The sequence below is a fragment of the Stegostoma tigrinum genome, chromosome 2, assembly GCF_030684315.1.
Source record: "Stegostoma tigrinum isolate sSteTig4 chromosome 2, sSteTig4.hap1, whole genome shotgun sequence".
Taxonomy (NCBI): Eukaryota; Metazoa; Chordata; class Chondrichthyes; order Orectolobiformes; family Stegostomatidae; genus Stegostoma; species Stegostoma tigrinum.
This window is the reverse complement of record NC_081355.1, coordinates 159,742,839-159,770,592: the sequence shown is the minus strand read 5'-3', so window position 1 is coordinate 159,770,592 and position 27,754 is coordinate 159,742,839. Positions and strand designations below refer to the sequence as shown.

Sequence of the window (27,754 nt, the reverse complement as noted above, 5' to 3'; positions counted from 1 at the left end):
AAACGCAAAAATCATTAATTTCTTTTATGCTATTTGATACTGGCACAAAGAACTGAAATCCCTGCAAAATAAATATTTATCTGTTTTTATTCTCACTTTTAAAAAAAATCCATTCAACTATTTACACAAGGAACAATTTTCAACATTATAGACTCAGCAGTGAGGCAGCTCCTCAGTCAACGTAAAGAGAAGCATTCAGTCATTTCATTAAGAGGAGTTTCTGACTTCGAACCAGCACGGTCCGAAGAACCGATCCAACGAAGAACTGCTTAAAGGTCACGGACCATAGCTCCTTACTCAACCCAAATACAAGCATCCAGAAGTTAACATTAAAATGCTGGATTTGGTGCTGGGATATGGTCTAAAGTCCTGACTGGAGGTGGATTTAAACATCATAGTGACATTCTTCAGTGATGCAAAGGAGAAGTGTCTGAGTCTCATTCTATCACAAATCCATTCTATTTGGTTTTGCCCCAGATCATGACAAACTTCCTTATTCAGCAACTTCATCAAATGCCCCACTTTGCTGCCAGGGACACACTTCTGCTACAGGACCCGATTAAAAAAAGGGCTAATCTTACCACCCTCTGACCTCAGTCCCCAGCTCATTTCACACACCCAATCCCTCTTGCAATCCAACCACCTGCCACCTGGCACCTACAAACTCCTCGGCTCCCACACTTCTTACCTCTCCAAGTGAATTGTCCCTCCAAGCCCTCCCCCGCCCAAGCCCATGTTGGCCTCTTCCCTGTGTCCCCACATGCCCTCCACCTTCCCCCCCCACCCCCAACCACGCAGTCAAATTAAAACCTCACCAACCCCAGAATGAGACGTGGTGTTGTTCAATAAAAGACCCCCAATTCCGTTGCCCCTCCGACCCAACAGTGCCTTCAACCAGGTCACCTGGGGTTGTGTGTGTTTGGGGGGGGGGGGGGGGGGGGGGAGTGTGTCTTCCTGGGTGGGGCCAAGGAGGGAGATGTGTGTGCTCTGTCAGTTCCAGAAGACCACGTTCCACAGCAGGAGCCAGCTGGGGTAGATGAAGAAGACAATGATGGGGTAAACAATACAGCCGTACAGGTGGTGGTCGAGAATAGATTCAGCAACAGCCTGCAGGAGGAGCTGCCAGCATTCCAGCAAAGTGACGGGGTATTCTGCCAGTTCGTGGTACAGATAAATGCACATCAGCAAGGTAGTGCCAGGAGACATCAGGATGAGGAACAGGGCATTGAGCATCCTGTGGAAGAGGCAGGCATAAAGACAGGCACAGAGAAAATGATAAAGTGAGGAAAGAAATATTTATTCCCCAGGCAAGGGAAAAATACAACAGCTCCGAATTCATTCCGAACATAAACATCCAATAATTAACACAGCAACAAAAACAAAGTTGCTGGAAAAGCTCAGCAGGACTGGCAGCACCTGTGAAGGAGAAAACGGAGTTAATGTTTCGGGTCCAGCGACCCTTCCTCAGAACTGCAAAAACATTAACTCTGTTTTCTCCTCCGCAGACGCTGCCAGACCTGCTGAGCTTTTCCAGCAACTTTGCTTTGGTTCCTGATTTACAGCATCCGCAGTTCTTTCAGTTTTTAATTAACACAGCAAGTTGCTTGAAGATTGAAAATTTAGGCAACCGGTTAACAATTATCCCATTTTTACGGTGTGCTTTTCAGAGGAATGTGAAGATTGTGCTGCACTCAAACTAATTACAAAAAAAAACACGGGGATATAAGCGACGTGTCTATGGAGCTGGATTAATTTTTAATTCACTGAAGCATCTACTGCTTGTCCTTGGTTGTCCTTTAAGGGGCGATGCTGGTGAACTGCCTTCCTGACCCAGGCGTGTAGATAAACCCACACTGCAGCTGGGGAGGAAACTAGTGCAGAAACATGGTTTGCTGTGACAGAGACACCCCGTTCAAATCCCACCACAGGAACTGAGTGAATTTAAATAGAATTGATGAAGTAAATTTGCACTAAATATCTGACCTATCTAGTCCACTTTAGGGAAGGAATTCTGCTATCTTGACTCTGTCTGGGTCAGTAAATAAAATGCAAAACTGCACCGAAAAATAGCCAATATGGAGGAACGTGCAAGCTGAGTTTGCAAAAGTCAGGCCAATTGACAGAACAACAACCTCCTTTTTGAAGACTGAGTGACAGGTTGAGGGTGTTGCTGACAGGGCCAGCATTTATTACATATCCCGAACTGAAGGTGACAGGGAGCTGCCTTCTTGAACTGCTGCAGCCGAGAATTCTATCATCCTCGTGACTTCTGCCTGGGTGGGGAGTCAGGAGGGGAGTTACTCCTACCCTCTGACCGTCTCTTGTAGTTACTGTGTTTACGTAGTGACTCCAGTTGAGTTTCTGTTCACTGGTAACCCTCAGAGTGTTGATAGTGGGGGAATTAAGTGATGGTAACATCATTAAATATCAAGGGACGGTAGTTAGATTGTCTCTGATTGGTGATGGTCATAGCCTGGTATTTGTGCGGCACACTCGTCCCTTATCAGCCCCAAGCCTGGATATTATCCAGATCATATTACATTTGATCATGGACTGCTTCAGTACCTGAGGAGTCACGAATGGTGCTGAACATTGTGTAATCATCGGCGAACATCCCCATTTCTGACCTTATGATGGAGGGAAGGTTATTGATGAAGCAGCTGAAGATGGTTGGACCCAGGCCACTACCCTGAGGAACTCCTGAAGAGATGTCCTGGAGCTGAGATGATTGATCTCCAATAACCACAGCCATCGTCCTCTGTGTCAGGTCTGACTCCAACCACCAGATGGTTTGCCCCTGATACCCATTGATTCCAGTTTCGCTCGGGCTCCTTGATGCCACTTGGTCGAATGCAGCCTTGATATCAAGGGCTGTCACTCTCACCTCACATCTGGAATTCAGCTCTTTTGTCCATGTTTGAACGGAGGCTGTAATGAGGTGAGGAGCTGAGTGGCTCTGACGGAACCCAAACTGGGCGTCTCTGAGCAGGTTATTGCTGAGCAGGAGCTGCTTGACAGCCCTGTTACTGACACCTTGCATCACTTTACTGATGGTCGAGAGGAGACTGATGGGGCAGTAATTGGCCGGGATGGATTTGTCCGGCTGTGTGTGTGCAGGACATACCTGGGCAATTTTCCACATTGTCGGGTAGATGCCAGTGTTGTAACTGTACTCGAACAGCTTGGCTCAGGGAGCAGCAAGTTCTGGGGCATGAGCCTTCAGTATTATTGCAGAATGTTGTCAGGGCCGTAGCCTTTGCAGTATCCAGTGTCTCCAACCATTTCTCAATATCGTGTAAAATGAATCAAATTGGCTGAAGACTGGTATCTGTGATGCTGGGGACCACGGGAGGAGGGAGAGATGGATCATCCACTCGGCAGTTCTGGCTGAAGATTACTGCGGATGCTTTACCCTGACCCATAGGTGCTTGGAGGTGACATGTCACAGCTCCTCACCTTCACAACAACTGCCATGAACTTCTGATACAATCTGCGCTCCCACAAGGACAGGGACGTGCACTCCCAGGGACAGAGCACCTTGACGAAGCTCTCTTGTTGGTTTAATGGATGTCCCCCTGCCTGGACAAAGGTTCAATTAGTGTTAGGGGGATGTGGGGAGGAGGTGGGGCGGTCTGGGGTGTGATGTGAATTTCACCCAGAAGACAAACTCGCCTTTTCCTGCACAGGAAACATGGGGAGCTGGGGGCCCTGTAGCTTTTCAGGAACCGTGGCCAAAGTTAGGATTTAACTTGGGAGGAATGAGGTTGGCCCTTCCAGCCCCTCGCCCAAGGCTCAATAACAATAACAAACACAAAGCTTTCAAACAAAACCAACACTTTGGATTCCACAGAGTCGTCGCAACCTGGAGGGAGGCCAGGCAGCCCCGAGTGAACCTCCTCCATCCAACATGTCAGTGCCCCCTTACCTGTGGGGTTCTGGCTGAGCGAGGGCAGCCGCTGGGATCAGGGTGACAGCCAGTATGAAACCCAGTGAGAAGTTGATCAAGGTGATACAGCCCAGGAGCAAAGCCAGGTACAGAATGGCAATCAGCTTCAGCGTCATCCAGCCCTGGACAGCCTGCTCAGCAGGCAAGGAGGCACTGCCAGAACAGAAACACAGCCGCAGGCCTCACATCAATACTAACATCCAGCTATTTCACACGGTTAGAAATCACCCATCTCCCTTCCATTCATTGTGTTTGCTGGCTGCCTGGAAGAGCTCCTCAGTAATGCCCACCCATCCCACAGCTCTGCCTGGGTTTGTGTCAATTCCCTCCTGAAAGCTCTTCGTGAATCTGCTCCTGCTGCCCTTTCAGACGGTGCCTGCCACATCATGTGTAGTAAATAAATTCTCTTGAAAGAGACACATTTTGTTAAAGCTGTTTTTTGCAAGAGGAAAGATGGGTTTGCACATAGTATCTGCTGGAGCTCAGAACAAGTAACAGCCAATCGCTGGTTCATTTCTTCCTGGGAATCAACCGAAGTGAAGCAACGGACCCAAATATTTTCCCTCGCTGAGCACTTAGATCCTGTGCAGACTAACTGGTGAAGGTATTCACCAGCACCGTTAACCTCTCCCTCCTTCAAGCCAAAGTGCTCATCTGCTTCAAAAAGACCACCATCATCCCCGTACCGAAGTGTGCCTTAACGACCGTCGATTAGTGGCTCTTGCTTCAATAATCATGAAGTGCTTTAAGACGCTGGTCAGCCTCCAAACCTGCCTCGATCCCCAACAGTTTGCTTACCAACGTAACAGGTCCACAGAGGAAGCCATATCCCTAGCCCTGCCCTCATCCCTGGAACACCTGGACAACAAAGACACCTACGTCAGACTCCTGCTTATTGACTACAGCTCAGCTTTAGATTAGATTCCCTACAGGGTGGAAACAGGCCCTTCGGCCCAACAGGTCCACACCGCCCCTTGGAGCATCCCACCCAGACCTATTCCCCTATAACCCACACACCCCTGAACACTACAGGCAATTTAACATGGCCAATCCGCCGAGCCCACACATCTTTGGACTGTGGGAGGAAACCGGAGCACCCGGAGGAAACCCACACGGACGCAGGGAGAATGTGCAAACTCCGCACAGACAGTCACCCTAGGCTGGAATCGAACCCGGGTCCCTGGTGCTGTGAGGCTGCACTGCTAACCACTGAGCCACCGTGCCACTCCAGAATATTATCCCCTCCAGACAGATCTCAAAACTGCATGACCTCGGTCTCAGCTCCACCGTCTGCAATTGGATCCCCAGCTTTCTGACCCACAGACCACAATCAATGAGGATAGGTAACTGCACCTCCTCCACAATAACATTCAACACTGCAGCCCCCGCCCCCAAGGATGTGTCCTCAACCCCCTAATGTACTGTCTGTGTACACCCACGACTGTGAGGCCAAATTCCGAATGAATGCTACCTATAAGTTCACTGACAACACCACTGTAGTAGGTCAGAGATCTATCAATGAGTCAAACCACAGAAGGGAGACAGAGGGTTTGGTGACATGGTGCAATGAAAACGTGTCTCTCAATGCTGGCAAAACTAAAGAACTGATCATCGACTTCAGGAAGAAAGGAGGACAATACACCCCCATCTTCAATCAACGGAACTGAGGTTGAGAGAGAGAAGAGCATCAAATTCCTCGGAAAAGCCTCTTCCATCAGGCAGAAGATACAGGAGCCTGAACACACGCACCAGCAGCTTCAGGAATAACGTCTTCCTGGCTGTTATCAGACTGGATGTGAGTTTGCTTGCTGAGCTGGAAGGTCAGTTTTCAGACGTTTCGTCACCATTCTAGGTAACATCATCAGTGAGCCTCCGACGAAGCGCTGGTGTTATGTCCCGCTTTCTATTTATCTGGTTAGGTTTCCTTGGGTTGGTGATGTCATTTCCTGCATTGGAGATGTCATTTCCTGTTCTTTTTCTCAGGGGATGCTAGATTGGCTCCAAATCAATGTGTTTGTTGATGGAGTTCCGGTTGGAATGCCATGCTTCTAGGAATTCTCGTGCATGTCTCTGTTTGGCTTGTCCAAGGATGGATGTGTTGTCCCAATCAAAGTGGTGTCCTTCCTTATCTGTATGTAAGGATACGAGTGATAGTGGGTCATGTCGTTTTGTGGCTAGTTGATGTTCATGTATCCTGGTGGCTAGCTTTCTGCCAGTTTGTCCAATGTAGTGTTTGTCACAGTTCTTGCAAGGTATTTTGTAGATGACGTTCGTTTTATTTGTTGTCTGTATAGGGTCTTTTAAGTTCAGTAGCTGCTGTTTTAGTGTGTTGGTGGGTTTGTGGGCTACCCTGATGCCAAGGGGTCCGAGTAGTCTGGCAGTCATTTCTGAAATGTCTTTGATGTAGGGGAGAGTGGTTACGGTTTCTGAGCCCATTTTGTCTGTTTGTTTGGGTTTATTGCTGAGAAATCGGCAGACTGTGTTCATAGGGTACCCGTTCTTTTTGAATACGCTGTATAGGTGATTTTCCTCTGCTCTGCGTAGTTCCTCTGTGCTGCAGTGTGTGGTGGCCCGTTGGAATAATGTTCTAATGCAGCTTCGTTTGCGGGTGTTGGGATGGTTGCTCCTGTAGTTCAGTATTTGGTCCGTATGTGTTGTTTTCCTGTAGACGCTGGTTTGAAGTTCCCCATTGGCTGTTCGCTCTACTGTGACAACTAGGAATGGCAGTTTGTTGCTGTTTTCCTCCTCTTTTGTGAATGTTAGGCCAGTAAAGGGTATTATTGATGGTCTTGAAGGTTTCCTCTAATTTGTTTTGTTTTGTGATGACAAAGGTGTCATCCACATAGCAGACCCAAAGTTTGGGTTGGATGATTGGCAGAGCTGTTTGTTCGAGTAAACCCAAACAGACAAAACAGGCTCAGAAACCATATCCACTCTCCCCTACATCAAAGACATTTCCGAAATGACTGCCAGACTACTCAGACCTCTTGGCATCAGGGTAGCCCACAAACCCACCAACACACTAAAACAGCAGCTAATGAACTTAAAAGACTCTATACAGACGACAAATAAAACGAACGTCATCTACAAAATACCTTGCAAGAACTGTGACAAACACTACATTGGACAAACTGGCAGAAAGCTAGCCACCAGGATACATGAACATCAACTAGCCACAAAACGACATGACCCACTATCACCCGTATCCTTACATACAGATGGGGAAGGACACCACTTTGATTGGGACAACACATCCATCCTAGGACAAGCCAAACAGAGACACGCACGAGAATTCCTAGAAGCATGGCATTCCAACCGGAACTCCATCAACAAACACATTGATTTAGAGCCCATCTACCATCCTCTGAGAAAAAGAACAGGAAATGACATCACCAACCCAAGGAAACCTAACCAGATAAATAGAAAGTGGGGCATAACACCAGCGCTTCGTCGGAGGCTCACTGATGACGTTAGCTAGAATGGTGACGAAACGTCTGAAAACTAACCTTCCAGCTCAGCGAGCAAACTCACATCCAGAACCTCAACCTGAGCTGTTATCAGACTGTTGACTGGACTCTCCAGCCTCAAATAATGCTGATCTTGCAAACATTGGCCTTGCCTATTGCACGCCCCGTACAATGTAACCTGTATGCCTCTGTCTAAGTCTTTTTGCTCTGTACTGCTCGTTAACAAAGCTTTTCACTGTACTTCGGTACACAGGAGAATGAATCAGTTATCTGCTCGCTCTCTCTGTCACTGTGTCCAGTGTCCTACCCTATCTCGTGACAGTCCTGCTTTCTCTTCCTCAGTCATGCTTATTCCCTACATACTGAGACTGTTTGATTGGCTTCCCACAGACCCTGTGTCCTACCTCTGTGTGCTGTGGGGTAGAGCGAGTCCAGCCACATAGATGGCTATAGAGGTGAGCACAACTGCTTCAGTCTCTGAGATGGGGAAATGCTCTGTCGCTGTTCCCTGGCACAGGAGTGGCACGTAGTACAGGGCAAGACCCATGACATGGCAGATGAAAATTGGAGTCATGATTGACAGGAAGCTTGGTCTGACGTTCTGGAGTGAAGAAAACAGGAGTGATCACAAACAGAAGCAGGGAGTAAAGGGGGAGCAAACCTACAAACCGGGAGTGAATGCTACAGACTTAATCCCACTGGCCAGGAATGATGCCCCGACTCTCAGTCTACCCAGTCAATGATCCACTGAATGCGGCACTGTTTGGATCGAGGATGGGGCATGGTGAGAGGGGGTTCAGACCTTGTGCAAGTGTCCCAGGAAATGTGGCAATACATCACAGACAGTAAGATCCCACGATCCAGCAACAACAATAACCAGACTGCTACCCGCTAAGGAGACGGCGAGGAGGAAAATGGGGTCGGGTTTGTCTCACCTTCCCCATCCCCAATACCCACCTCTCTCTCTCCCCCAACCACACCCCCCACCACTCCCTGCAGCGTAGAAATCTCCCAAATTCCTCTTGCCCCAGGGCATGCCCACAGCTGCAGTAGGTGACAGGTTTAATGGAGGGGTTCAAGAGGGCTACTGGATGGTGTGCAGGATACGGGCATAAGGCAGCAGACTGGCATACAGTAACGATGGTCATTTCAAGAACCAGTGCAGGCCTGATGGGCTGAAAGGCCTCCTTCTGTGTTATAACAACTCTCAGACTCTGTGAAGGGAGAGACAGAGGGACTGATGGGTGGAGCTCAGCCCCATCACCCTCCTTTTCGCCCCACTCAGTGCTGGCCACAGCTGGGGCCTGAATTCACAGCCGGGCTCCCATAGTACCTGTACCAGCCCTGGGTCCCTGGCGCTGTGAGGCTAGTGCCGCACTGTCCGAGGGTCAGCGCAGAGGGAGCGCCGCACTGTCCGAGGGTCAGCGCAGAGGGAGCGGGCACAGTCGGAGGGTCAGCGCTGAGGGAGCGGGCACTGTCGGAGAGTCAGTTTTGAGGGAGCGGGCACTGTCGGAGGGTCAGTGCTGAGGGAGCGCCGCACTGTAGGAGGGTCAGTGCTGAGGGAGTGGGCATTGTCGGAGGGTCAGTGCTGAGGGAGCGGGCACTGTCGGAGAGTCAGTTTTGAGGGAGCGGGCACTGTCGGAGGGTCAGTGCTGAGGGAGTGGGCATTGTGGGAGGGTCAGTGCTGAGGGAGTGGGCATTGCCGGAGGGTCAGTGCTGAGGGAGTGGGCATTGCCGGAGGGTCAGTGCTGAGGGAGTGGGCATTGTCGGAGGGCCAGTGCTGAGGGAGCGCCGTGCTGTCGGAGGGTCAGTGCTGAGGGAGTGGGCACTGTCGGAGGGTCAGTGCTGAGGGAGTGGGCACTGTCGGAGGGTCAGTGCTGAGGGAGCGCCGCACTGTCGGAGGGCCAGTGCTGAGGGAGCGCCGTGCTGTCGGAGGGTCAGTGCTGAGGGAGCGCCGCGCTGTACCCCGTAGTACCTGTACCAGCCCTCCGCGGCCTCCCCCCGACCCTTATCAACCACCTCCTTGTCACCACGATAATCAGTGATCAACCCCCTCACCCATCATCCCTCTCCACTCCCTGACACAACGTGCTCCCCACCGATCGCCTCCACCACAAACACCCCCAAATTCTCAACCCCCAGCCCCACACGTTCAGTACCTCAGCAGCACAATCCTGGGCACAGGCGGGTTCCACCTTGGAAAGTCGGATCCAAAGATCGAGAGCGTGAGGAACATGTTCAGGAAAACACTCGGTAACAAACCGCTTCAGCAGCAGCGATACACAGCAGGTCCCTTGCTGCAGCCCATGACTACAATCTGACAATTCGCTGCTAATGGTCCCACCGCGAGAACGCAGCAAACTGAACAGCAGGAACCAAAACAAACTGGGCTGCTCGAACCCCCAGGTCCTGTGTGTTGGTCACACACAAAGTGCGGCTCTTATTCGAGCTATTACCGAGCGATTCTTCATCCAGTGTGACCTGGTTTAATGCCGCATTCAAAACGTAGGACCTCCGACAGTGCGGCACTCCCTCAGCACTGACCCTCCGACAGTGCCCGCTCCCTCAGCACTGACCCTCCGACAGTGCCCGCTCCCTCAGCACTGACCCTCCGACAGTGCCTGCTCCCTCAGCACACCCTCCGACAGTGCCTGCTCCCTCAGCACCGACCCTCCGACAGCGCGGCTCTCCCTCAGCACTGACCCTCCGACAGTGCGGCGCTCCCTCAGCACTGACCCTCCGACAGTGCCCACTCCCTCAGCACTGACCCTCCGACAGTGCAGCGCTCCCTCAGCACTGACCCTCCGACAGTGCCCACTCCCTCAGCACTGACCCTCCGACAGTGCAGCGCTCCCTCAGCACTGACCCTCCGACAGTGCAGCGCTCCCTCGGCACTGACCCTCCGACAGTGCGGCGCTCCCTCAGCACTGACCCTCCGACAGTGCGGCGCTCCCTCGGCACTGACCCTCCGACAGTGCGGCGCTCCCTCAGCACTGACCCTCCGACAGTGCGGCGCTCCCTCAGCACTGACCCTCCGACAGTGCGGCGCTCCCTCAGCACTGACCCTCCGACAGTGCGGCGCTCCCTCAGCACTGACCCTCCGACAGTGCGGCGCTCCCTCAGCACTGACCCTCCGACAGTGCGGCGCTCCCTCAGCACTGACCCTCCGACAGTGCGGCGCTCCCTCAGCACTGACCCTCCAACAGTGCAGCACTCCCTCAGCACTGACCCTCCGACAGTGCGGCGCTCCCTCAGCACTGACCCTCCTACAGTGCGGCATTTCCTCAGCACTGACCCTCCGAACCACCCATTCACCTCTGACCTCTACCCCCACTCCCTGTGGGACCGAGTTCCCCCATTCACACGAGCCCCCACTCCCTGTGGGACTGAGGTCCCCCATTCGCATGAGCCCGCACTCCCTGTGGGAACGCGTTCCCCCATTCGCACCCCCACTCCCTGTGGGACCGAGTTCCCCCCCATTCACCCCGAGCACCCCACCCCACCTCCCTGTGGGATAAGGATGACCAGCCAAGGTCTCACTGAACGAGGGGCGAAATGGCCTCGTTTTGTTGGCCTTCGGGTGGGGTGAGCAGCCGTGTTAAGAACGTGAGGATGGAAAGGATATTCTGAGCAGCAGGATGAGGATCAGGAAGCCAAAGGCTGGCATGTAATACCCAATGGATACGAAGCGCGAGAGAGATGGCAACAGGTAGAAGAAATAAGACTGATGCAGCTTTTCCAGCAGATTGTTCAGCTTCCTCACGACGCCCTCAAATACTCTACACCAGCGAAAGATTCCAGTCAATACACACAGAGCCAGTTAGGGAGGGGAGCAATTAACCAGGCCGGTTAGGGAGGGGAGCGATTAACCAGGCCGGTTAGGGAGGGGAGCGATTAACCAGGCAGAGGTTAGTGATGGCAGCGATTAACCAGGCAGAGGTTAGTGAAGGGAGCGATTAACCAGGCAGAGGTTAGTGAAGGGAGCGATTAATCAGGCAGCAGGTTAGTGAAGGGAGCGATTAATCAGGCAGAGGTTAGTGAAGGGAGCGATTAACCAGGCAGAGGTTAGTGATGGGAGCGATTAACCAGGCAGCAGGTTAGTGAAGGGAGCGATTAATCAGGCAGCAGGTTAGTGATGGGAGCGATTAACCAGGCAGCAGGTTAGTGATGGCAGCGATTAACCAGGCAGCAGGTTAGTGAAGGGAGCGATTAACCAGGCAGAGGTTAGTGATGGGAGCGATTAACCAGGCAGCAGGTTAGTGAAGGGAGCGATTAATCAGGCAGCAGGTTAGTGATGGGAGCGATTAACCAGGCAGCAGGTTAGTGATGGCAGCGATTAATCAGGCAGAGGTTAGTGATGGGAGTGATTAACCAGGCAGAGGTTAGTGAAGGGAGTGATTAACCAGGCAGAGGTTATTGATGGCAGCGATTAACCAGGCAGCAGGTTAGTGATGGTTAACGATGCGTAGCTGGGCAGCAGCGACACGTACTTGCCAACAGTGACCATGTCGAACTTGTACTGGTGGAAGCTGTTAATGCCCCGGATGGTCACTGCCTCGATGTGGTATCGCAGGAAGAGGCCATGGTCCCCCTGGGATTTCCCAGAGCCCTGTTTCAGCACCATCAGCAGCATGGTGTGCAGCGAGTGGATGTAACCGTCCAGGGTCTCTCCGTCCAGACGGGGTAACTGAAACACACCACACACCAGTGTCACCCACCAGACTCAACCAGCTCCCAATACAATCAGTAACACTCATCCCCACCCTGCCCGACCACGGAGCTGCCCCCTGACCCCACATCCGCCCAGAAGCTGCTTGCTGGCCTCCGACGCCTGCTCCCTGATTCCCCCCACCCCACACTGACACCTGCTCTCTGATCCCCCACACGCCACCCCAATGCCTGCTTTCTGATCCCCGCCCACCACTGCCATCTCGATGCCTGCTCTCTGATTCCCCCCCACCACCGGCATCTCGATGCCTGCTCTCTGATCAACCCCGGTCCACCGCCATCCCAATGCCTGCTCTCTGATACTCCCCCATCACTGCCACCCCGACGCCTGCTCTCTGACCTAAAGCCATCTTCTAAAGTAACATCAGCCCTGGCCGCGCCCTGGTGGTGCCTTGCTGAGCGGTTTGCTCAGTCCTATTGCTGGCAGTGGGACCCACCTTTCCCTGAATAGTACACAGCACTCCGTTCTTCTGGCAAAATGATGCAAACAGGTTCACCAGGTCTAGGTTTGGCAGCTGACCATTCAGCCCCTCAATGCTGATATCAAAGCTGGTGATTACGTCACTGCTGATCTCAATGGTGACGGCAGCCTGGATAGCTCCAGCACGGCCTTCCATCACTGACGAGTTAATGTCTGAAACATGGGATAATCTCATCAGTGTTGGTGTGAACATTCCGGCTGGCAACTGTACTGCCAGTGCTGAGGGAGCGCCGCGCTGTCGGAGGGTCAGCGCTGAGGGAGCGCCGCGCTGTCGGAGGGTCAGCGCTGAGGGAGCGCCGCGCTGTCGGAGGGTCAGCGCTGAGGGAGTGGGCCCTGTCGGAGGAACAGTGCAGAGGGAGCGGGCACTGGGGGAGGGACAGTGCAGAGAGAGCGGGCACTGGGGGAGGGACAGTGCAGAGGGAGCGGGCCCTGCCGGAGGGTCAGTGCTGTGGGAGCGGGCACTGGCGCAAAGTCAGTACTGAGGGAGTGGGCACTGGGGGAGGTTCAGTGCTGAGGGAGCAGGCATTGTCACAGGGTCAGGGCTGAGGGAGCGGGCATTGTCACAGGGTCAGGGCTGAGGGAGCGGGCACTGGGGGAGGAACAGTGCAGAGGGAGCGGGCACTGTCGGAGGGTCAGTGCAGAGGGAGAGGGCCCTGCCGGAGGGTCAGCGCTGAGGGAGCGCCACACTGTCGGAGGGTCAGCGCTGGGGGAGCGGGCACTGTCGGAGGGTCAGCGCAGAGGGAGCGCCGCACTGTCCGAGGGTCAGCGCAGAGGGAGCGCCGCACTGTCCGAGGGTCAGCGCAGAGGGAGCGCCGCACTGTCGGAGGGTCAGCGCTGAGGGAGCGCCGCACTGTCGGAGGGTCAGCGCTGAGGGAGCGCCGCACTGTCGGAGGGTCAGCGCTGAGGGAGTGGGCACTGTCGGAGGGTCAGCGCTGAGGGAGCGCCGCACTGTCGGAGGGTCAGCGCTGAGGGAGTGCCGCACTGTCGGAGGGTCAGCGCTGACGGAGCGCCGCACTGTCGGAGGGTCAGCGCTGAGGGAGCGCCGCACTGTCGGAGGGTCAGCGCTGAGGGAGCGCCGCACTGTCGGAGGGTCAGCGCTGAGGGAGCGGGCACTGTTGGAGGGTCAGTGCCGTGGGAGCGGGCACTGGGGGAGGGTCAGTGCTGAGGGAGTGGGCACTGTCGGAGGGTCAGTGTGGAGGGAGCGGGCACTGTCGGAGGGTCAGTGCCGAGCGAGCAGGCACTGGGGGAAGGTCAGTGCTGAGGGAGTGGGCGCTGTCGGAGGGTCAGTGCTATCCTTACCTGTCACATTGACATCATGATATGCTTCAAGCCAAGCCTCCATCCCAATCATGTCATGCTCGTTGAAAAGGAAGACGATGTCCTTGGCCCAGTGAATCTGACCTGGGACAGAAACTGCATCAGGGACATCTCTGACATATTGGTGTAACCATCGACCAATAAGCTCTCACTTCCGTTGCCATGGGAGAGTTGTGGGAGGAGTTTAATGTTTGGCCATTTGAAAACCCTTTCCCAGGCACAGACTGCGCTCAGTCTCGGCCCAAACCCCAGACCGTGGGCAGCATAGAACATAGAACATTACAGCACAGTACAGACCCTTCGGCCCTCTATGTTGTGCCGACCTGTCATACCGATCTCAAGCCCATCTAAACTACACTATTCCATGTACGTCCATATGCTTATCCAATGATGACTTAAATGTGCCTAAAGTTGGTGAATCTACAACCGTTGCAGGCAAAGCATTCCATACCCTTACTACTCTCCGAGTAAAGAAACTACCTCTGACATCTGTCCTATATCTTTCACCCCTCAATTTAAAGCTATGCCCCCTCGTGCTCGCCGTCACCATCCTAGGAAAAAGGCTCTCCGTATCCACCCTATCTAACCCTCTGATTATTTTATACGTTTCAATTGAGTCACCTCTCAACCTTCTTCTCTCTAACGAAAACAGCCTCAAGTCCCTCGGCCTTTCCTCGTAAGACCTTCCCTCCGTACCAGGCACCATCCTAGTAAATCTCCTCTGCACCCTTTCCAAAGCTTCCACATCCTTCTTTTAATGCGGTGACCAGAACTGTACACAATACTCCTAGTGCGGCCGCACCAGAGTTTTGTACAGCTGCAGCATAACCTCTTGGTTCCGGAACTCGATCCCTCTATTAATAAAAGCTAAAACACTGTATGCCTTCTTAACAGCCCTGTCAACCTGGGTGGCAACTTTCAAGGATCTGTGTACATGGACAGAGATCTCTCTACTCACCTACACTCCCAAGAATCTTACCATTAGCCCAGTACTTTCCCTTCTGGTTACTTCTACCAAAATGCATCATCTCACACTTGTCTGCATTAAACTCCATTTGCCACCTCTCAGCCCAGCTCTGCAGCTTATCTATGTCTCTCTGCAACCTACAGCATCCTTCGTCACTATCCACAACTCCACCGACCTTAGTGTCGCCTGCAAATTTACTAACCCATCCTTCTGTGCCCTCATCCAGGTCATTTATAAAAATGACAAACAGCAGTGGACTCAACACCGACCCTTGCGGTACACCACTAGTAACTGGTCTCTAGGATGAACATTTCCCATCAACTACCACCCTCTGTCTTCTTTCAGCAAGCCAATTTCCGATCCAAACTGTTATATCTCCCACAATCCCATTCCTCCGCATTTTGTACAATAGCCTACTGTGGGGACCCTATTGAACGCCTTGCTGAAATCCATATACACCACATCAACCGGTTTACTCTCATCTACCTGTTTGGTCACTTTCTCAAAGAACTCAATAAGGTTTGTGAGGCACGACCTTCCCTTCACAAAACCGTGCTGACTATCCCTAATCAATTTATTCTTTTCTAGATGATTATAGATCCTATCCCTTATAACCTTTTCCAACACTTTACCAACAACTGAGGTAAGGCTCACTGGTCTATAATTATCAGGGTTGTCTCTACTCCCCTTCTTGAACAGGGGAACCACATTTGCTATCTTCCAGTCGTCTGGCACTATTCCTGTAGACAATGACGAGTTAAAGATCAATGCCAAAGGCTCGGCAATCTCCTCCCTGGATTCCCAGAGGATCCGAGGATAAATCCCATCCGGCCCAGGGGACTTATCTATCTTCACCCTTTAAAGGATTTCTAATACCTCTTCCTTGAAGCAAATGGTCAACACCAATCAGAGCTCCCTCTACTCCTTCCAACTGAAAGTAAAGCTCCCTCTACACTGTCCCCCCCATCAAACACTCCCAGGGACAGGGACAGCACAGGGTTAAATAGAGAGGAAAGACCTCTCTGCACTGTCCCCCATCAAACACTCCCAGGACAGGGACAGCATGGAGCTAGATACAGAGTAAAGCTCCCTCTGCACTGTCCCCCATCAAACACTCCCAGGACAGGGACAGCACGGGGTCAGATACAGAGTAAAGCTCCCTCTACACTGTCCCCCATCAAACACTCCCAGGACAGGGACAGCACAGGGTTAGATACAGAGTAAAGCACCCCCTACACTGTCCCCCAAACACTCCCAGGGACAGCACGGGGTTAGATACAGAGTAAAGCACCCTCTACACTGTCCCCATCAAACACTCGCAGGACAGGGACAGCACGGGGTTAGATACACAGTAAAGCTCCCGCTACATTGCCCCCCGATCAAACACTCCCAGGGACAGGGACTGCACGGGGTTAGATACAGAGTAAAGCACCACATTTAACTCCGTGAATAAATGATTCCAAAAGTGTGAAAAGATGGCCTCCAGTTCCTTCATTCCTGGGTCTTCTGGATTACAGCATTCCACACCCAAAAGGAATATAGGGATAGTCTAGGCGACTCTTCTTCATAAATAACCCTTTTCATCCTGGGATCATTCCAGTGAGTTTGTGCTGCACTCCCTGAGGGGCAGGGGCCCAGGACACAACACAGTTACTCTACACAGGGTGAGACAACAACAATTTGTGTCGGTACCGAATGTTTAATGCAGTCACACGTTGCAAGGCTGTATAATTCTGTATGCTTTCTCCAACAAACCTGAAACAAGGGAGTGTCACTCTCCTCAGTTTCTGTCTGAACAGCAGTCTCCTCATGCATGACTGAAATCGGACTAGTCCAGGGACCCAGCACAAAAACAACGCCTTTCCCATGTAGGGCTGACAGCAGGAGAATTTTCTGTTATTTCTGACAATCAGATTTAGTTTATAATTTTCCACCACAGTAAGTATGGGGGCCTGGGTCACTGAACATAACAAAGGCAGAGTTTGAGAGTTTAAATCGATCGTGGAGTTACAGAGGTCAGATAAGTGAGCTGACCCCACCAACTAATAAACCCTCACCTTACTGAATAGTGCAGCAGGATTGAATGGGCAGAATGGCCTATTCCTGCTCCCGATTTTTGTCGCAGAGCCCAGAACCGCACTCAGTGATGTCGGAAGGAGCGCAGAGACTAGTGTCACACCTTCCCAGTCTGTGGTCAGAAGTAGGGATGGGGGCAGGACAGCCTGCCCCCAGTAGGAGTTGCCCCAGTCAGAGGGTCAGACTGTGGGGGTCAGGGCGCAAGGAGTGTCCGGAGTAGGGGTGGGGTGGGATAAAGAGTCTCAGGAAAGCGCGACCCTCACCTCGGAAGTAGGAAGCCAGAGCCAGGAGCAGGCCAGCAGCCTGGCTGTTCTGTCTGATGCCAACCGGAGTGCTCAGTACAATTGATTCTGTACTCGCTGCCCTCGAGGCACGAAGAATTCCATACACATTGGTCCCTTTCACCATCTGCGGTTTCAATGGGAAAGCCTGAATAAGTGACTCCTGACACAGTGTGGTACAAACAGCAGCAGCTCGACATGCAGTCATGAACAAACCTGACACTCCCATGTACAGCTGCCCAATACCACAAACTACCAGCCATGGAACCCATTTTGCTGCCTGTTTGAATTGTCTACAGTCATTTCAACCAACGCATTATGACACATTCTCCAACATTGACTTATTTGATCAACGGATTATTTGTTAAGCTTCTACTTTATAATTAAATCTGTAACAAACCAATTTAATACCCTGCACTTTATAGTATTTCTGAGACAAATATAATTTCTCTCTCAATCCCCCTTTTCTCTCCATTTCATTTTATTCACTAACAGAATGAGGGCATTGCACGCCGGGACAGCATTTACTGCCCATCCCAGTGGGCAGTTAAGAGTCACCCACATCGCTGTGGGTCTGGAGTCACGTAGGTAAGGGCAGCAGTTCCCTTCCCTATAGGACATCTGTCTCCATCTCCCTCTTCTAGCAGATGGTTTATATAAAGATCATTCTGTCATTTTTTTGATGTCTAACCGATCATCTTTACACTGTTCCCAAGTGTTTTTTACTAAGTGCAGATGCTGAGCTTATAGGTTCAGGAAACTTGCTACGAGCAGCAATTTCTTGATTTATGACAGCTCCCTCTCTCTCAAAAGACCACTTTTATGTCAAACTGCATAATCCAAACTTCAGATTGTTTTTCTCTGTGCCAGCAGCTACTCTGTACCAACACTACAGCAAAGACTTTACTATCCTACACCCATGTGTCAGTTGATCAAATATTCCAGATAATTAAGAGGTACACATAAACAATGTAAAAATATACACAACTAATAGAAACATAATGCAGGGGGCGCGTACATCACTGTTACACCCTATTTACAGCGTAAATCACTTCAGTAACGATGCGAATTTGCCTTAAGTAAAACTTACCAGAGACTCTCCTCACGCACACCCTCAGCTGACTACTTCAACATCGCAGTATTTGAAGAGAAATTAACATGAAATTAAATCAATTGTCGAAATTTTGTAATGCCATTTGAACGAACGACAAATGTATTTACAGTGAGATGAATCAATAGAAAACTATAATAATTGGACAGAACAATACAGTAAGCTTCATGGTATCTGCTTATCCTGACTGGGTACCACACCAGGGAGATGGATTTAATGGTGGGGTGCCCAGGGGAGCTGGCAGTGTGTAGGCAGAGGAGCACTGAGCATTGACTGTGGGATTGCTTCCAAAGTGTATCACTGTGCATTCACCCAGTTGCCTAATGTTACAAGGGTCAGTGACTTACATATCTCTCCCGCATCTCGTCAGGGAAGGGTAGAGTTCGGGAGAAAGTCTGAGTGTGGGTCTCCAGCCCCAGGCCACTCATGGTCTTCACAAGCCATTCCACAGGCATCTCCCTGGCACAAAGGAAAGGTTTGCATTAGGAGGGAACACCACTGTGCTCGAAGCTTATTTTTCAACTCAAAAACTCTCCGCACGCAGGGCCATCCTTTCCATTTCGAGCTGAGAACTCTGCATCTACACCCCAGCAACTCTCATCCAAAGACATCCATCCGACTCCTGAGCTCCACTATTTCAGATCCCTGACTAAGCAGCTAACCAGATCCCCAAAGTTCAGATCCACAAGACCACATTGAGAGTAGGAATAGGCCATTCAGCCCCTTGAGCCTACTCTGCCATTCTAGACCTCAATACTGTATTCCTATCCCCAGATCCTTTGATATTGTAATTAACTAGAAATTTGGAAATTAACTAGAATGGGCTGTGTCTTGAGCTAGCTTAATGACAGAGCTTCCTTAACACTCTGGGGTACAGGAATCCAAAGCTGCACCCTCTGAGTGAAGATGCTGCAGAATCTGAGATAACAAGGTGTGGAGCTGGATGAACACAGCAGGTCAAGCAGCATCAGAGGAGCAGGAAAGCTGACGTTTTCGGGTCTAGACCCTTCCCCTCCCCCATTTCTGAAGAAGGGTCTAGGCCCAAAACATCAGCTTTTCTGCTCTTCTGATGCTGCTTGGCCTGCTGTGTTCAGCCAGCTCCACACCTTGTTATCTCCAGGCCTTTATTCATTATAGTTTATAAGAGTGAGGGGTAATCTCACTGAAACGTACGAGGTTCTGAGGGCGCTTGTTGAGATGGATGTTAAGGTGACATTTTCACTGGGTCGGGTATATGAAACCATTGGTCACAGCTGCACAATGACAGGGCATTCAGGTAAAACTCGGATACAAAGAAATTACTTCTTTCAGGGGTCAGTGAATATCTAAAGGGTTGAGAAATTACATCTTTTATAGTGTCATACAGTTGGAAACAGACCCTTCAGTCCAATTGGTCTGTGCTGACCAGACATCCCAATCTGACTGAGACTCATTTGCCAGCATTTAGCTCGTATCCTTCTAAACCGTTCTTATTCATACTCCCATTCAGAAGCCTCTCAAATGTTGTTAAGAGTCACAGAGTCTTACAGCACAGAGACAGGCCCTTTGGCCCAAACTGCTCCATACCAACCAAAATCTCCAACCACGCTAACCCCATTTTCCTGTACTGGGGCCATATCCTTCTAAACCTTTCCTATCCGTGTATTCATCCAAATGCCTTTTAAATGGTCGTTAATGGACCTATCTTAACCACTTCTGCCGGCAGCTCATTCCATTAGCTTTTACATAGACGTTGTCCCTCAGATTCTCAATGTATTCTTTCCCCTCTTACCTTAAACTGATATCCTTTTTAGTCCTCAATTCCAACTCTGGGAAAAAGCCCCGACTGCATTTGCCCTTTACATGCCTCTCATGATCTTACACACTTATATAAGATCCCCCCCCCCCCAACTCAGTCTCCTAAACCCTAAAGAAGAAAGGTGCTAGCTTGTCCAACCTCTCACTATAACTCAGTCCCTTGAATCCTGGCAATATCCTTATAAATTTCTTCTGCACTCATTCCAGTTTAATAATATCCTTGCTACAGTAAGGTGACCAAAACTGAACTCAATACTCCCAAGTGCAGCCTCCCCAACATTCTGTAGAACTGCAACATAACTTCCCAACTCCTGTACTCAGTGCCCTGACTGATGAAGGCCGGTGCATCAAAAACCTTCTTCACTGCCCTGTCTACTTGTGACTCCATTTTCAGAGAATTGTGTGCATGAACTCCAAAGTCCCTCTGTTCCACTACACTCCTTAAGGCCCTACCATTTACAATGAAACTCCTACCTGGATTTGACTTTCCAAAATGCAACACCCCACACTTATCTATATTAAACTCCATTTGCCATTTCTGAGCCCACTTTCCCAGCTGATCAAGATCCTGCTGCAGTTTCTGATAACCTTCCTCACTGTCCATGATACCGCTATTTTAGTGTCATCTGCGGACTTACTAATGATGCCTTGTACATTTTCATCCAAATCAGTGATATCGATAATAAATTGCAATGGGCCCAGCATCAGCCCCTGAGGTACATCACTAGTCATAGGCCTCCAGTGTGACAAGCATCCTTCCACTATTACTCTCTGCTTCCTACCATCAAGCTAGTTGTGTATCCAATTGCCAGCTCTGCCTGGATTCCGTGCAATCTAACTTTCCAAAGCAGCCTACCATGTAGAACCTAATCAAAGGCCTTACTGAAATCTATATAGACTACGTCCACTGCCCAGGCCTTATCAATATTTATCGAAGGACTCTAACAAATTTGAAAGGCTTAGTCTCCCATGCATGAAGCCACGCTGAATACTCCTAATCAAACCCTGTCTTTCCGAATGTATATCTTATCCGTCAGAATCTTCTCAAGTAACTTACCTACCACAGCTGTTAGGCTTGCTGGTCTATATTTGCTAGGTTTTTCTTTGCGTCCCCTCTTGGACAAAGGCACAACATTCACCAACACCCAGTCTTCTGGGACCTCACCTTTTTTCTTTCATCCTCATTTTTTCATCCGGACCCATCCCCTAACCCTATCCCTGGATTTCCCATGGCCTTCACGTCCTTGGACACTACAGGCAATTTATAATGGCCCAACCACCTAACCTGCACATCTTTGGACTGTGGGAGGAAACCGGAGCACCCGGAGGAAACCCACGCAGACACGGGGAGAATGTGCAAAGTCCGCACAGACAGTCGCCTGAGGCTGGAATCGAACCCGGGTCCCTGGCGCTGTGAGGCAGCAGTGCTAAACACTGAACCATGTTGTTGTACCAGCCCTCAGCACTTGCCATGGCAGCTCATTCCATACATCCCTCACCCTCTGTGTGAAAAGGTTACCCCCTCATGTCCTTTTTAAATCTTTCCTCTGTCACATTTCCATGCAATATGACTCCATGCCTGGGAAACAGGCAATAAATGCCGTCCAGCCAGCAACAGCAATGTCCCTCAAACCTAAGAGAAAACCTCTGCTCAACAGATCATGAAAATCTGGGGATTTATCGATTTTCAGAAGTTCAATCCTCAGGTAACTTTGCCAATATTATTAAACTAACCTTTTTGGTTTTATTAGAATTCTTTCAGGAGGCAACAGAGGGCAAATGGGATGTTGGCCTTTGTTTCAAAGGGAGTGAACTATAAACGTAGGGAGGTACAGCTAAAACTATAAAAGACATTAGGCAGACGACTGCTGGAAAACTGTGGATAGTTCTGGGGCCCCCTTATCTAAGGGAAGCTAGACAGGCATTGCAGGCATAAAGAAAAGGTTCACTCAGCTGATCCCTGGGTATGGAGGGGCTGCCTTATGAGAAAGGTTCAGTACATTGGGCTTGTACTCATTGGAGTTTAGAAAAATGAAAGGAGACCTTATTGAAAGGTTCAAGATCCTTAGGGGACTTAACAGGGGAGAGGTGGAAGGGTTGTTTCCCCTTGTGGGAGAGTCTAGGACCAGAGGACATCATCTCAAAACAGGGGGTCAACCATTTCAGACAGAGACAAGGAGATATTTCTCCTCGGAGGGTAGTAAATCTGTGAAATTTTTTACCTCAGCGAGCTGTTGAGGCCAGGTCATTAAGTACATTGAAGACTGAGGTAGACAGGTTTTTAATCAATAAGAAAATCAAGGGCTATGGGGAAAAGGCAGGGAAGTGGAATTAAGGATGAATAGCTTAGCCATAGTCTCATTGAATGGCAGAGCAGACTGGACAGGCCAAATGCCCTGTTTCTGCTCTTATTCCTTATGGTGGCTCCCTCATTCTCTGAGTCGCTTGGACCTGTATTTCTGGGGAATTTTTTGTACCTTCTTCAGGCATAACCCAATTATTCACTGCTATTTCCCTATTTCCCATCACACATTACCCTGACTTTGCCTGTGACAGATCCCCAATGACTAGTCGCTGCTAATCTCTTCTTTGCGCATTTTCAGAAGCTTTTGCAGTCTATTTTTATGTTTTTCGCTAGTTTACTTTCTCATTCTATTGTCCTTTCCTGAATCAGTTTCTTGGTCCACAATACCACTGAATCCAGCCCACCCTGTTCAGTAATACCCACTGCCACCCCAAACTGATTCCTGAATAGTCAGAAATATGACCTCTCCCCCTTCTCTGATCAGACTCAGCAGACAGTGACTCCAGTCTCTCTTACCCTGCCTTTTTCCCATGGGCCGAGAATTCCCGGGCATAAGACAATGCCCTGTCACCGTAGACAAAGTTCTCATCCACCATGGTGGAGCCCATGGCATTTTCCGAAGTATACGTTTGCAGGATAAAGGGTTCAAAGGCCAGGCCCATGAACCAGGAGACCCCAGCGATGTAGCACATGAAGCTGGAGAGAGGAGAAAACACAGACAGAATCGGAAATAGCTGGTCATTAACCAACAGGTCATCCTCACATCAGCAAAAAGACACCAGTCCACCTCAGCAAATAAACACCTGCAGGACAAGGACAGCATGGGGTTAGATACAGAGTAAAGCTCCCTCTACACTGTCCCCCCCCCCCATCAAACACTCCCAGGGACAGGGACAGGGACAGCACGGGGTTTGACACAGAGTAATGTTCCCTCAATGCTGTCCCCTATTAAACACTCCCAGGAGAGGGACAGCATGGGGTTAGATAGATAGTAAAGCTTCCTCTATACTGTCTCCCATCAAGTATTCTCAAGACAGGGACAAAATAAGGTTACAGAGAGAGGAAGGCTCTCTCTACACTGTCCCCCCCATTAAATAATACCAGGACAGGAACAAAAGCAGAAGTTGCTGGAAAAGCTCAGCAGATCTGGTAGCATCTGTGAAGAATAAAATCAGAGTTAATGTTTTGGGTCCAGTGAGCCTTCCTTCTAACAGTTTTGAGGAAGGGTCACCGGACCTGAAATGTTAACTCTGATTTTCTCTTCACAGATGCTGTCAGACCTGCTGAGCTTTTCCAGCAACTTCTGCTTTTTGTTCCTGATTTACAGCGTCCGCAGTTCTTTTGGTTTTTACTCCTAGGACAGGGTTAGCGCTGGGTTAGGTAGAGAGCAAAGCTCCCTGTAGTCTCTCCCTGTCGGGTTACTTTGGGTTTGTTTCCTAAGCTCAACATTTCTTGTCCTGTAAAGGGATCCAAGTATACGGGGAGAAAGTAGGATATGGAATTGGATGATCAACCATGAACATATTGAATAGTACAGGCTTGAAGGGTCAAATGGCCTACCCCTGCTGCTATCTTTGAGGTTCTCTCTTACCCGAGCCCACCATGACGCTGCTACTCACCACAGCGGCGTGTTCATCCTGGTGAGCAGGTTTGTCAACACCTGCCTGCGGTTTGGATCCGAGAGGAGGCCCATCTCCACAACTTGGCACGGCGACTCGAGAGGAAGGGGCACACTGTGGCTACACTGGGACAGCGTGCACTCTGAAAACTAACAGGAGGCAGGAAAGGGCAATGAGTATCTAGGTAGGCTCTTATCCTCTGGGTGTGGTCAGTAATGTCACTGTGCCTGTAGTCTGGCAGGAAGAGATGAACATGTAATTTATGCAAAACAGGCTGCTCTTAACATCAGATATTTACCACTCCATGTTATAGATAGGACAGTAGCTGAACAACCTGCAGGAGATGAGAAACATGAGCATGCTCTAGACTATATTCACAGAGTAGCTGGGGAGACAGTGGTGCTGGGAGATGCTGGTAGCCCCAGGTGACTGTTCTGGGTTCAAATCACATTGTGGCCAATGGCGAAACATATATTCAATAAAAAACTATGCCAATGGTGATCGTGTATCCGTAGTCAATTACCATAAAATCCCTTCTGGTTCACCGATGTCTTTAGGGAAGGAAATCATAGAATCCCTGCAGTGGGGAAAAAGGCCATTCAGCCCATCGAGTCTGAAACAATCCTCCAAACAGCAACCCTTCCAGACCCAGCCCTCTACCCTATCCCCATGTTTCCCGTAGCCAACTCATCTAATCTTTGGACTGTGGGAGGAAACCGGAGCACCCGGAGGAAACCCACGCAGACACGGGGAGAATGTGCAAACTCCACACAGACAGACAGTCGCCCGAGGGTGGAATCGAACCCAGGTCCCTGGGGCTGCGAGGCAGCAGTGCTAACCACTGAGCCACCGTACCACATTGCTGTACGTACTCTTAAATGTCTTTAGTGCACTCAGTTCAACAATAAGTATGAATAAATTCTGGTCTTGTCAGACACACCCACATCCCATGAACAAAACCAAAATGATACCATGACCTTTATTTTGGTTGGGGGGTTGGGGCTGGTGGTAGGCATTGCAAATTTACTGAAGATGGGGCTCTCCTTCTTAGACCAAAAATGATTTTGGGATTGTTGATCAGTTTACAAGATTATTACAGGTTTAGGTAGGGGGGGGGGGAGCTGTGCTCAGTGGTCGAAGGGAACACAGCTTCAACATTCTGGGCAGGAGACAAAACGGGAACATGAGGAAGAATTTTATTTTTACACAGAGTGGCAACAACCTGGAATTCTCTGCCCTCGAGGTCAGTGAAGTGGAGACGTTGAATGAATTCAAAATGAAATTAACCTGCAGAGCTAGGCGGATCGAGCAGGAGGAGGACTGACTGGGTTACACTGTGAGGAGATAACACTGGACTTGAATGGCTACTTTCAGAGGTGTGAGTGACTATATCAAAGGAACAGTGACTGGGAGCAACTGTATATAACATTAGAGGAGCTTCCAAACAAATAGGTGGGCACAAAGCATGCCATCATGTGGCATCATTACACTCCCTCACAGATAAACCTGTAGGAGATACAACAGCCAGCATCTCTGTGGGACTTCGGTCTCCTGTGGCTGCGGCCTGTGTAAGCGACCACATGAAGACTTTCGGTTTGTGCTGCAGGAACGCAACAAGTCTGTGAGTATTAACGAAAAAGCAGCGTCTTCACCACACGTCCCGAAAGTTGGGGGGGGGGGGGGGGGAGTGGAGGGGAAGGGGGGGGGAGTGGAGGGGAAGGGGGGGGGGGAGTGGAGGGGAAGGGGGGAGGAGTGGAGGGGAAGGGGGGAGGAGTGGAGGGGAAGGGGGGAGAGTGGAGGGGAAGGGGGGAGAGTGGAGGGGAAGGGGGGAGAGTGGAGGGGAAGGGGGGAGAGTGGAGGGGAAGGGGGGAGAGTGGAGGGGGGAGAGTGGAGAGTTGGGGGGTGGAGGGAGGGGGAGGGGGGAGAGTGGAGGGGGGAGAGTTGGGGGGTGGAGGGAGGGGAAGGGGGGAGAGTTGGGGGGGGGAAAGGGGGAGAGTTGGGGGGGGGGAAGGGGGGAGAGTTGGGGGGGGGGGAAGGGGGGAGAGTTGGGGGGGGAAGGGGGGAGAGTTGGGGGGGGGGGGAAGGGGGGAGAGTTGGGGGGGGGAAGGGGGGAGAGTTGGGGGGGGAAGGGGGGAGAGTTGGGGGGGGGGGAGAGTTGGGGGGGGGAGAGTTGGGGGGGGGAGAGTTGGGGGGGGGAGAGTTGGGGGGGGGAGAGTTGGGGGGGGAGAGTTGGGGGGGGGAGAGTTGGGGGGGGGAGAGTTGGGGGGGGGAGAGTTGGGGGGGGAGAGTTGGGGGGGGAGAGTTGGGGGGGGAGAGTTGGGGGGGGAGAGTTGGGGGGGGAGAGTTGGGGGGAGAGAGTTGGGGGGGGGAGAGTTGGGGGGGGAGAGTTGGGGGGGGGAGAGTTGGGGGGGGGGAGAGTTGGGGGGGGGAGAGTTGGGGGGGGAGAGTTGGGGGGGGGAGAGTTGGGGGGGGGAGAGTTGGGGGGGGGAGAGTTGGGGGGGGGAGAGTTGGGGGGGGGAGAGTTGGGGGGGAAGGGGGGAGAGTTGGGGGGGAAGGGGGGAGAGTTGGGGGGGAGGGGGGAGAGTTGGGGGGGAGGGGGGAGAGTTGGGGGGAGGGGGGAGAGGGGAAGTTGGGGGAGGGGGGAGAGTTGGGGGGGGAGGGGGGAGGTTGGGGGGGGAGGGGGAGAGTGGGGGGGGAGGGGGGAGAGTTGGGGGGGAGGGGGGAAGAGTTGGGGGGGAGGGGGGAAGAGTTGGGGGGGAGGGGAAGAGTTGGGGGGGAGGGGGGAAGAGTTGGGGGGGAGGGGGAGAGTTGGGGGGAGGGGGGAGAGTTGGGGGGGGAGGGGGGAGAGTTGGGGGGGAGGGGGGAGAGTTGGGGGGGGAGGGGGGGAGAGTTGGGGGGGAGGGGGGGAGAGTTGGGGGGGGAGGGGGGAGAGTTGGGGGGGGAGGGGGGGAGAGGTGGGGGGGGAGGGGGGGAGAGTTGGGGGGGAGGGGGGAGAGTTGGGGGGGAGGGGGGAAGAGTTGGGGGGGAGGGGGAAGAGTTGGGGGGGGAGGGGGGAAGAGTTGGGGGGGGAGGGGGGAGAGTTGGGGGGGAGGGAGGGCGGGCGTGTGGCAGTGGGGGTATCGGACAATGCCCGGAGGTTGTCTGGGGGAGGAGGGAGGGTAGTGGAGGGGGAGGGGGGAGAGTTTGGGGGGGAGTCCGGGCGGGGAATGGGGAGAGGGAGTGGGGGGGGGGAGAGGCCGAACAGTTGAAGGCGGTGGAGGGAATGGTTTGGTGGGGACACAGCCAGACGCGGTTTCCATGACATCAGCGCCCCCATCCGCTCCGCCGATCTGTGCCTGGCGCGGGGTGCGTTTGTGTTCTAACGCCCCGGCCCTCGCTCACCCCGAGCCGCGGACACTACCACTGCGTCTGCTCCTGGCCCTCAAAGCGCTACCCCTTGCCGCAGACCGGAAACGGCACCACCCGGACAGTGTACAGCGGCGCACACATTTTCCGGCCTCCATAACAACAAGACGTAGATGTGGCAAGAGGTTCCGTCTGAGCAGAAAGTTCAAATCAAATGTTTGTCAGCAGCGCCAGCTCTGGCCGGCAGAGTGCCACTGCAGTTACAAATGTATTTCTCAATTGGAAGGTTGGATTGGGCTAAGAGTTGGTTAGTT

At 51.7% G+C, this 27,754-nt stretch overlaps 1 protein-coding gene across 4 annotated transcripts; it reads right to left on the bottom strand.

Annotated features, from left to right (window-relative positions):
• Positions 1 to 69: 69 nt before the first annotated feature.
• On the bottom strand, positions 70 to 27,592 carry gpaa1 (glycosylphosphatidylinositol anchor attachment 1). Of its 4 annotated transcripts, none has more exons than XM_059640754.1 (13): positions 27,477 to 27,592; positions 24,096 to 24,244; positions 22,993 to 23,172; positions 18,722 to 18,833; positions 17,246 to 17,390; positions 13,922 to 14,035; positions 12,579 to 12,775; positions 11,904 to 12,100; positions 11,039 to 11,192; positions 9,573 to 9,638; positions 7,818 to 8,014; positions 3,926 to 4,099; positions 70 to 1,234 (listed from the first exon to the last, which is right to left on the bottom strand). In XM_059640754.1, exons 2-13 carry the CDS (start codon positions 24,167 to 24,169, stop codon positions 991 to 993), a joined length of 1,854 nt encoding a protein of 617 aa, XP_059496737.1. In that variant the 5' UTR covers positions 24,170 to 24,244; positions 27,477 to 27,592; the 3' UTR covers positions 70 to 990. The 4 variants fall into 4 exon arrangements, with proteins under 4 accessions (XP_059496737.1, XP_059496730.1, XP_059496746.1 ...); XM_059640747.1 differs by having other exon boundaries at positions 24,096 to 24,329; positions 27,477 to 27,561; XM_059640763.1 differs by having other exon boundaries at positions 13,922 to 14,023; positions 24,096 to 24,329; positions 27,477 to 27,561.
• Positions 27,593 to 27,754: the final 162 nt, after the last annotated feature.

Coding starts and splice junctions, on each gene's coding strand:
- gpaa1 (XM_059640754.1), bottom strand. CDS start 24,169: ATGGGCCTCCTCTCGGATCCAAACCGCAGGCAGGTGTTGACAAACCTG. Junction 11,193..11,903: donor GACATGGTCACTGTTGGCAA/GTACGTGTCGCT, acceptor TCGCTGGTGTAG/AGTATTTGAGGGCGTCGTGA. Junction 9,639..11,038: donor TCCTCATCCTGCTGCTCAGA/ATATCCTTTCCA, acceptor CATGTTCCTCAC/GCTCTCGATCTTTGGATCCG.